Source organism: Otolemur garnettii, unplaced genomic scaffold, assembly GCF_000181295.1.
Source record: "Otolemur garnettii isolate 467f Iridium unplaced genomic scaffold, OtoGar3 scaffold00008, whole genome shotgun sequence".
NCBI lineage: Eukaryota > Metazoa > Chordata > Mammalia > Primates > Galagidae > Otolemur > Otolemur garnettii.
Genome location: NW_003852403.1, coordinates 34,995,080 through 35,005,849, shown reverse-complemented (window position 1 = coordinate 35,005,849; position 10,770 = coordinate 34,995,080). Strand labels below are relative to the sequence as shown.

Sequence of the window (10,770 nt, the reverse complement as noted above, 5' to 3'; positions counted from 1 at the left end):
GAGATTCCATCAGCAAGGAAGACCTTGCCCGGGCCACATTGGTCACCATCACCAACAACATTGGCTCCATTGCTCGGATGTGTGCATTGAATGAGGTAAGGCTTTGCTCAACCCAGGGAAAGCCATGTGTCATTCATACACATCATCTTTGGCAGCGCAGTGTCCATTGACTCTTATAAAACTATGTATTCTTTACTGCAATCACACCTACTAGGGCAGGAGGGGTACGTATTAGGGAAAGAGAAGGAGGATGTATTTTGTTTTTAAGAAGGCACTACATAACAACTCATAAAACCTCCAACTGTAGAAACATGGTAAATCACAGCCCATGTCACAGCTTCTCTGGCCATCATTATTGCCATGTGGCCACTGCAATGTGAGGAAAAGCTCTGAGCATCCTTGCAAATGATGCAGGTAAAATGCTCAACTTGCACTATTCGATATTCTCTCTGCTTTCAGCTTCTTTACAGTGTTGCCTTGTGGCATGGAGTTCAAGCAGCATTGTACAGGGCTATCAAAGCACAGAGAGCTTGCTACAGCTGAGGCCAGCCAGAGCCCCAGGCCCAAGAAGGGGTGTGTAGCTGGTGACAGACAAAGCTTTGTTAGTATGTTTTCAAACATAGCAAAATTTCTTTGGCACATATGGAACATATGTCTGAAATACAAGATGTGCAAAGTACAACTCTTCTCACGGAGGTATGTGAGAAAGACAAGAAAAAGAAGGTGGGATGTGGAACAGGTAGTAGAAGGGTGCTAAAGAATCGTAGTAGATTTGTAATGGAGTTTTTAAAAAGATAATTTTTAGTGGAAATATACATACAGAAGAGGGCTCAAATTGTAACTGCAGGGCTTGGTTCACAAACACGTACAGCCATTACTCAGGTAGAGAAATACAACATTGCAGGTACTCAGACACCCCCCCGCCAACCCTCTGTAGTTGCATAGTAGAGTGTTGGTATATGAGGTAGTGCTTATGGTAAGTGGGTGGGTGCTAGCCCTGCCTTTGAACTCTGAGGTGACAAAAGAGACACCTTCCTTTCACAATATTGAATGGACTATGTTACTAGCCTGTAGATAAGGGACATAACTCTTTGGAAGTCCCTAATTTAGATGGAGTTTCCATGGGAGGCTGACATTCATATAAAAAAGTATTCCAGAGATGTGCCATTTCAAAGCCCACTTTGCCAGGACTTACCATAACAGAGAGTTTATTTTTTAAGTTAACCTTTAAAGGGAGTTTTTCCAAGATGCCAAATAAGCCCTAAGTCTAATACTTGGGCAGTTGACTATACTCATGGGCTCTCAAAGGTCAGTAAGACAGTAACATCCCTTCCCCTATAGAGCAATAAGTGCCCTGTCTCCTTACTTTCACAGAACTGGCTTGCACTTCTGCCTAGATTGAGCCAGTGGGTTCTCATAATTCTTTTGAGAGAGAGCAACTGACTTATTTTTCACTCTTTTTCTTCTCTCCTTTCCTTCCTTCCTTCCTTTCTGTCGTTGCTCCTTTCCCTTCCCCTCCCCTCCCCTTTCCTTAGTCTTACTTTGTAATGCTCAGGCTGGAGTACAGTGGCATGATCACAGTTCACTGTAACCTTGAATTCCTACCTCCTGCCTCAGCCTTCAGGGTAATAGCTAGGATTATAGGTGCGCACCACCGCTCCCAGCTAATTTTTTAATTTTTTTGTAGAGATGGGGTATGACCATGTTGTTTAGATTGATCTTGAACTCCTGGCCTCAAGGGATCCTCCTGTCTCATCATCTCAAAATAGGGTTACAAGCATGAGCCACTGCACCTAGCCCCTGATTTTACTTTTAATGCCATTTATTGTTGGAATGTAATAGAAATGTCTGTTTGAAAATGTAGCCATGTTATGTACTGTATTTTAGATGTTTCTGTAGTGCCTAGAATAAATGAAGGGAATCACCTGTCATCCTGGGGCCAAGGCTCCATCAGAGCGTGTCTCCTGAGTGCAGCCTCCCAGTGAACACACCAGTGACTGACACATCGTGTTTCCCTGTGAGAGCAGTCACCAGGTCCTTTAGTCCTTGCTTTGCTCTCTGGAGTCACTGATTTGAGGATCTTTGATTTTAGGCCACACCCTGCCGTTTCCTTTTTTTAATGGCCATATAGCATCTTAACCTATAGATATGCTATTATTGATTCGATCAACTGCCTAATGATATTTAGGTTTTTCTAGTATTTTCCTATTATTAAAATATCTACATGGCCCATGTGCTGTGGCTCACACTGTAATCCTAGCACTTTGGGAGGCTAAAGTGGGAGGATTGCTTGAGGTCAGGAGTTTAAGGTGGCAGTGAGCTATGATGACACTATTAGACCCTAGGCAGAGCAAGAGAGTGATTTCTTGTTTTAAAACAAAAGAAGTCCTCTATATATTTATATATAGTGTGTACACACATCATTTGGCATATATCCAAGCATACCTGTAGGATAAATTCCTGTGTGGCAAATTGCTGAGTCAAAGGATATGTTGATCATCATTTTAATAGATATTATAAAATTCCCTCCATAAGAGTACAAGTTTCTCTACAGAGGGCTATCAGACTTTTTGATCTTTTTCAATCTAATAAGTAAGAAATCATGCTTTATTTTGGGATTAGTTTGCATTTTTATTATTATAAGTGAAGTTAAGCATTTTTCATATATTTAATAGCCATTTGTATTTCTTGTTTTGTTTCCATGTGATGTGAACAGTCTATTAATACTCTTCACCCATTTCTGTATTGGGCTGTTGGTCTTTCTTACTGATTTGTAGGAACTCTATTAATTAGATAACAAATCCATTTCATATGATATGGACTGAAAATATTTTCTGTTTATTGCTTACCATTTGGATTTGTTTGTAGTGATATTTTCCCCCTGAATAAATGTTTGATGTTTTTTAAGTAACTATAGTAATCTATCCAAAATGGACTTTTAAGTATTTTGCCTTTTCTACTTCAACATGAAGTTTATTTTTTTTTTTTAATTCTCCTATGTTTTCCTCTAGTCTAGTCTCTCTTTAAAAAAAAGGGGGGGAGAGGTCTCTTTGACTCACCTGGAATTTATTTGCAACATGGACTGTTCATCAGCTTTTAATGCCACTCCACTCCTTCTGGCTTTCTACCAGGGTAATACAGGACTGGGCTTAGAACAAGTCCTCGCTTGGAATCCTTTGTTTCAGGGGAAAGGCTGAAATGCCTAGATATAATTAAATTTCTCTTTAATCTGAGTTTCATACTTTGAGTGTTCCTTGCCACCTCTTAGTCTGGGTAATTTGTGACTACAGTTCTTTTATCTATGAACTTTCTGAAACCAACCCTACCCATCTACCTATGGGAAATTTGCAGAGGTTTATGTGTTCTTTTTTTTTTTTGGAGACAGAGTCTCACTATGTCTCCCTCGATGAGTCCCGTGGCGTCACAGCTCACAGCAACCTCAAACTCTTGGGCTTAAGCGATTCTCTTACCTCAGTCTCTCAAGTAGTCAAGTAGCCGGGACTACAGGCATCCAGCACAACACCTGGCTATTTTTTGGTTGCAGTTATCTTTGTTGTTTAGCAGGCCTGGGCCAGGCTCGAACCCACCAGCTTTGGTGTATGTGTTTGGCGCCCTACTCTCTGAGCTACAGGTGTCCAGCTGAGGCTTATGTGTTCTTGAATATGCATCGGTAATACCTGAGACAGTTAAAAGGTGATGTTCCTAGATCTTGATTACTTTTTTTTGCAGTTTTTGGTTGAGGCTGGGTTTAAACCCGCCACCTCTGGCATATGGGGCCGGTGCCTACTTCTTTGAGCCACAGGCACCACTCAATCTTGATTACTCTTGATAAACTAAGCAGAAAATAATACCAGCTTCAAAGGCTCTCTTGCCTTTGATAAGAGTGACCATAGCAACTGGCTGCATGAGTGAGTGGTGGACAGCCTGTGCAAGTGGACAGGCTAAGCTCCGTTTTAAGCTTAAAGACATATCTGGGGGAGTGAGAAGTGCAGTGAGCACCCTGCAGCTGGAAACTTATGGCATTAGAAGCACGTCTGCATGGACAGGCAGGACAGGAGAGGAATGCTCATAAGCGTATGTTTAGAATTTTGGCTACCATATTTTAAGCCATATGATGACGAAACAGGATATTCCAGCACATATCCTGAGGGCAGAAACTCAGTATTGTTTCTTAGTTTTCTAATTCTAGTGTCTGACCCAGAGCAGAGTGAGCAAACCTATTAGGTGAATAAGCCATGCCACTGCCATTTTATTCATGAGTTGGTTATAATAGTATTTTGTACTCGGAAGTTTTAGGGGATTGAGGGAATGCATAGAAATATAGCCAAACTTGAACTCCAATTATAATTTTATGTGTGTGTTGGGAGCTGAAGTTCATGTCAGACCAAAGGCAGTCTTAAATAACACCTGTGAATTAGCCCAATACCAGTTTCTGCCTTGCCCAACTAAAATCTCACTCACCTGTTCTTGCAGAATGTCCTGTGTGGTTTGTTGAACTTCATTTTGGAAATTCTGAAAAAGTTCCATCAAGAAAATAAAATAAAATTCACTCTGCAGAGTTCTGTACAGAGACATACAGAACATTGGGTCTTTGCTAAGTGTTATTTTTACGCCATGGTTCAATTGTTTTTCTTTAACATTTTTTTTCAGAATATAGATAGAGTTGTGTTTGTTGGGAATTTTCTCAGAATCATTATGGTCTCCATGAAGCTCCTAGCATATGCCATGGATTTTTGGTCCAAAGGACAGCTAAAAGCTCTGTTTTTGGAACATGAGGTAAGTTGAGCTTACATGGACTTAACTGTCCTCTGTGTTAAGTGTTTTTTGGGTTGTCTAAAAAACCAATGAGCGGGTCTTCGTTTTAGAATCAGTCAAGTAGAAAGGTTGCCTTTAAACTTTGCATTTACACAAAAGATAAGAAAGAACTATATGCAAAATGGAAGCCCTCCTATCTGACAATCAGGACAAGTAGTTGGTTAATCAGGAAAAAATCACTGGGAATATAATTTAGTACAGATATTATGGACAACTGGATAGCAATTTCTCAAAACACTAAAATAGAATTATAATATGATCCAACAATCCTACTTCTGGGTATTTACCCCAAAGATTTGAAATCCATGTGCAAAAGGGATTTTTGCATGTTCCATGTTCACTGCAGCACTACTCATGGTAGCCAAGTTATGAAATCAACCTCAGTTGAATAGATAAAGAAAATGCAGTATATACATAATGGAATACTATTCACCCTTTAATAAGAAAGAAATTCTTATTCATAGAAACAGAGAGTGGAATGGTGGTTATAGTGGCTCAGATGTGGAGGAACTAGGAAGGTGACAGTCAAAGGGTACAACATCTGTTAGATAGGAATAGGTATTTTTGAGATCTATTGCATACTGTGGCAAATATAGTTAATAGCATATTACACATTTAAAAATTAAGAGAGTAAATTTTAAATGTTCTCACCACAAAAAGTGATAATTATTTGAGGTGAGGGATATGTTAATTAGCTTGATTGAATCATTTCACATTGTATTCATAAATCATAACCTCATTTTGTATCCAACAAATACATAATTATAATTTTTTAAAACTTTAAAAGTTAGTTAATGCCAGACTTGGTGGCTCACAGCTATAATCCTAGCACTCTGGGAGGCTGAAACAGGAGGATTGCCTGAGCTCAGGAGTTCAAGACCAGCCTGAGCAAGAGCAAGACCCAATCTCTAAAAATAGCTGGGTGTTGTGGTGGGGGTCTGTACTTGGGAGGCTGAGGCAAGAAGATCGCTTGAGCCCAAGAGTTTGAGGTTGCTGTGAGCTATGATGCTACCGCACTCTACTAAGGCTAACAGAGTAAGACTCTGTCTCAGGAAAAAAATAAAAATAAATAAGTAAAAGTCAGTTAAAATGAGTAATCACTAAAAAATATCTCCCTATTTTAACTATTTTAATTTTAAATGTAAAAAGTTGCATTTACTGACCAAACTTTGGATGTAAGACCAAGGTCTGTTTTTGAGTATTGTTCCTGTTGAGTGAGGTGTTAGATCAGTATTTTAACAAGAGGATTCACACAGCGGATTCTTGGCAAGTAAACAACTCAACTTATGAGAAGTGCTTGGGCCACTAAGAGTAGCCTAACCTGTTTGCAGAGGAAATGGAGAGATGTTGGTAAATCCAGAGTCCTGTATATGGAGTTTCTACACACAGTAAATAAACCAAGGTGTCTAAGAGTGAGTGGGGGCGCTTCCTGTCTTCTCCCCACTTCTTCATCACCCTCTTTAAAGTCAGTGCTATAGAGAGCTACCGTTTATCACAGGAGATACCTAATCTCTTTGTATATTGCAGCAGAAAAGACATTGAGAAAACTACCATTGTAAATTTCTAGTGTAATGAAGAACTATTACATTTTTCTCATCCCCAAACTGAAATCCTTAAGAAGTTACTTTTGCATTTAGAAGTAATTTACCGCTCATTTTGCTTATATTTTGTTTTATTAAACCATATAAAACAATAAAAACCTAAATACTAAATAGTGAAGGCCCGATACTAAAAAAAAAAGCCTTTCATTAAAAAAAAAAAAATAGCAGGCTTAAGGCATGGAGTGATTTATTTCTTTTTCGGTGGGGGGGGAGCAATGAGGTTTCAGAACTTCATTCCTCCTCTCCTAGGCCAGAGAGCTCCTTTTAATCTACTTATTTATGGAATTTCCATGTAAAGTTTTATTTGAAAAGGAAAAAAGCTTCTCAGCTTTTAAAAAAAATTATTAAAAAGAAAACTACTGTTCTATTCCAGATAGAGTTGCCATATTTAGCAATAAAAAGTACAGGATGCCCATTTATTTTATCTGGCATTTATCTGTGTTTTATCTGGCAATCCTAAGTCCAGATCCTCTTGGGTTAATGCAGAGAACAAAGCCTGGAAACTTTCAGGGCTAAAATGTTATCTGCAAGTTCACACAGGTTGTTAGTTGGTAATATGAAGAATACAATCCAAGGTTTAGGTGAAAGTCACATCTGGCTCGGCTCCTATAGCTCAACCGGCTAAGGCGCCAGCCATGTACCCCTAAGGTGGCGGGTTCGAATCCCCAGCCCGGACCCGCCAAACAACAATGACGGCTGCAACCAAAAAAAAAATAGCCAGGCGTTGTGGCGGGCGCCTGTGGTCCCAGCTACTTGGGAGGCGGAGGCAAGAGACTCGCTTGAGCCCAGGAGTTGGAGGTTGCTGTGAGCTGTAATGCCACGGCACTCTACCCAGGGGGACAGCTTGAGGCTCTGTCTCAAAAAAAAAAAAAAAAAGAAAGTCACATCTACAGGTAGAAACGTGGTCACTGTATCACTCCCTGCAATCCTAAGCCTCTATAGACTATGGTTTTCATTTGTTACTATCTAAGATAACTCACTCTGCATGGCCAGGGAAACAAGCGTTCTTATAATGCCTTGAATGTGTCCCTCAGAGATTTTTCTACATTTTAAGTGTGAACAGGCCTTACCAGAGAATACTATGGAGAGAACTTTGGAGAAGAATTGGTATAGTGGCTTTCTGGTCACCTAACCTGGCCTTAGGAGTCCGCATTCATTGAATTTCTCATTCATTTAACTAATGTTATTGAACAATGCCTAGGAGAAGTAGTCTAGCTAGCCAGTTAAGAACACGGCCTTTTATTGACTCAGAGATCTTAAAGAATGACTCTACCGTCCTTCTCTGTTTTAGCATTTGTAAATAGGGTGATAGTAATATTTGTCTCATAGAGTTATTGTGATGTGTAAATGAGGAAATTCATGTAAAGTGCTCAGAAAATTTTCTACCCCATTAATGAAACCTCAGTGTATATAAGCTGACAGCAACAGCAGCAAAGATCTTTTCATGTCCTGACACGTTCACACCCATTTCTGCAGTAAATTAACTGTTGATTCAAGTAAATACCAGAGGAGTGGAGTCTTCTGTCTTCTGGAAACAGATTGCTATGGAGTGAATATTTGTGCACCCCCGTTCAAATTTATATCTTAAACTTCCAAGGTGATACTGTTAGGGCTTTTGGGAGATGATTAGGTCATGAGAGCTGAGCCTTCGTGAATGGGATTAGCATCCTCATAAAGAAACCCAATTGCTCCTTCGCCCTTCCCACCATATCAGTAATGTGAGGTTATGGTGAGAAGTCGGCCATCTGTGAGGAATGGGCCCTCCATAACACTTTGATCTTGGACTTCCTAGCCTCTAGAGCTGAAAAAGAAATTTCCATTGTTTATAAGCCACCAGCCTATGGTTCTTTGTTATAAGTAGCAGCCCAGACCACAACATGTGTTCTCTAGAAATTTCTGTTTTTCATCCCTTTCATTTTCACACAAACATAGGTTTTTTGTTTACAGATGGGCAAAGTGAAACTCAGGCTGATTGAATTATCTTTTCAAGAGCTCCTGAGGGAAGCTTAGGGTCCCCCCTCCCCTATGTACAGCTTTGAAGTTGGATTTGGTGTAGAGCCCTGGCACAAGTGGTGTGACACTGTAAGGGTAATTGACTTTATTACCTTCCATTTCTCATCTGTAAAATAATAATGTAAATTTTGCCATGGCAAAGTTAAAATGAAATAGTTATATACTAATAATAGCCAGCATTTATTTACCACACACCATGTGCCAGACATCATTCTAAGTGCTTTACATATGTTAACTAATTTAATATATATAAACAAGTAGGTGTCCAATAAATTATATAGTTGTTGTGACTGTTATTATCATTATTTTTCTACAGTGTTTGTTGGCACAGAGTTCAGGTGTTAAATTTCTCTTTATCTACAACATGGAGGGGCAGCATTCCTAGAATTATGAAAAACAATAGATATTTGGCTAAGGTTCAGAGATAATTGTACAGAAGTTTTCCATTGTTTTTGTAGGGTTATTTTGGAGCTGTTGGGGCACTGTTGGAACTGTTCAAAATGACTGATGACCAGTAGAGATGAGCCGTCATGGGGACAGCCTCCCGAGGGGACGGAGAACTGAAAACTGCTGCTGGAGAAGGTGAAAGGCAGCGTGGGAAGGAAGCCGAGCCACTGTGGCAGAAGCACCTGCTGGAATTGTAAATAATTTAAAATCCTTCTAGCTGATCTTTTACTTAGGTTTTGAGCTAATGATTCAAAATGGGGAATATAAGAGTTTTTTCTGTATACTGTATTTTTTAAAAAAAAAAATTGTGTGCAGCGTGGCCAAACCTACCAATTTTATGCGTTAACTTTGAAAAGTTGTATAATGTTTAAGAAGGACCTGATATGTATGCGCTGTTCACTTTTCTTCTGGGGTTTACTGATCAGTGTGGTAATTTTAACTTCATTTAGTAATTACTCTAGGAGATTTTACCTTTACTTATATTTTTCATGACGTTTCATGATTTGCTATTGGTTTCAAATGAAACTACAAATCTGGCTTGTTTTACTGTGAACACGTTTTTTTTGTTTGTTTGTTTGCCCTTCTTTGTCTTGTTTTCCTGTTTGGATGTCTTAAGAAAAAAAAAATCCTTCCCCCTGTTTCTGTCCTCCAATGGTCTGCCTCCCATCCCATAACATTTCTTTGATGTAATTGTTTATATCAGTCAAGGTGCTGACCGGGATACAAAGTTAAGCACAAGATCTAAAGCTCTGGAAAATGCCTAGGAAGGGAAGACTTTGAAAGTGTTAATGGATTTAATGAGTCTGGCAAAAGTTGCAAATTATATGCAATTTTGTCTTATCCCTTATAAATAGTGTTTCATTGGGCTTATTTTATGCTAGGTTATGTTAAATTAAAATAGTCTATGATAAAGTGTCCTCATTCACGCCCCGCATATCAATGGCAGCAAAACTTTGTCCAAGAAGTTTGAAACTAATGGGGAAAAGCCTCCCAGTAGATGCATTATTCGTATCAGGAGATTTAGGGTAAGTCATGACTTGAGGTGTCAGGTAGTAATTAATATCTATTTGTTTTGTGTATATATGTACCTAGAAACTTTATAACAAGACATCTTAAATAATGATGTTTAAGTTTTTTCATTTTTCATATTTTTAACTGAAAACTGTACTTCAATCCCAGTTTCTAAAATTTAAAAAATAATTTATGATACTGATCTATGTATTTTCTCCTTTTGGAAGACTCTATTAAAACTGATGGTTAACTTTCAAATGAGGGTCATGTACCGATATTGGAACGCATGAGGTCTAATGATCTTGTGATTGTTGAAAGGATTTTTTGAAGGACAGTATAATTACTCCACGATGGATCTTTCCTTCTCAGCCTTCTGAGCACCATCTTTAATTTCCATATCTTCAAGTCTTGAAGAAGTTGATGCTAATTGAAGAATTCACTTGTCTGGTTCAAATAAAGCCTGTTTCTGTTGTGATGTTTTCAGCGTATATGTTATTTTCATTTCTTAATGCTCATGTTTATATTCTCTTCCTTGTACCATGAAACAACTATGTGTGGTGTTTTTGCTACTCTACATTTCAAAACTTGAACGTGAGGCTTTCCCGTGCATGTAGTGAGGTCTAAAACACTGTGTCTTCGGTTGAAGCTGTAGCCCTAACACAGAGATTTTTTTAATATAACTTGATTGTTTTTATACAACTGACTTCCTTAATGCCAACTATTGCTGCTATATTTGGTAATTCCTAAGGAGTTTCAAAATTTGGTCATCACAAATATATTTTATCAATTTCTATCTGGCTTCAAAAAATCCAAGCAACTAAGGTGTTCTCAAAAAAGAGCAAGTTAAAAATCTGTATATTATTTATAATTAGTGCCTTTTGAT

General features: G+C 38.6%; 1 protein-coding gene across 1 annotated transcript in view; it reads left to right on the top strand.

Moving 5' to 3' along the window:
* PANK1 (pantothenate kinase 1) overlaps positions 1-10,567 on the top strand; it is a 71,751-nt gene extending 61,184 nt beyond the window's left edge. Inside the window, exons 5-7 of the mRNA XM_003783779.2 lie at positions 4-95; positions 4,651-4,776; positions 8,888-10,567. Coding sequence (XP_003783827.1) covers positions 4-95; positions 4,651-4,776; positions 8,888-8,947 — 278 coding nt within the window. The 3' untranslated portion in view covers positions 8,948-10,567. The remainder of the gene's footprint in view (positions 1-3; positions 96-4,650; positions 4,777-8,887) is intronic.
* Positions 10,568-10,770: the final 203 nt, after the last annotated feature.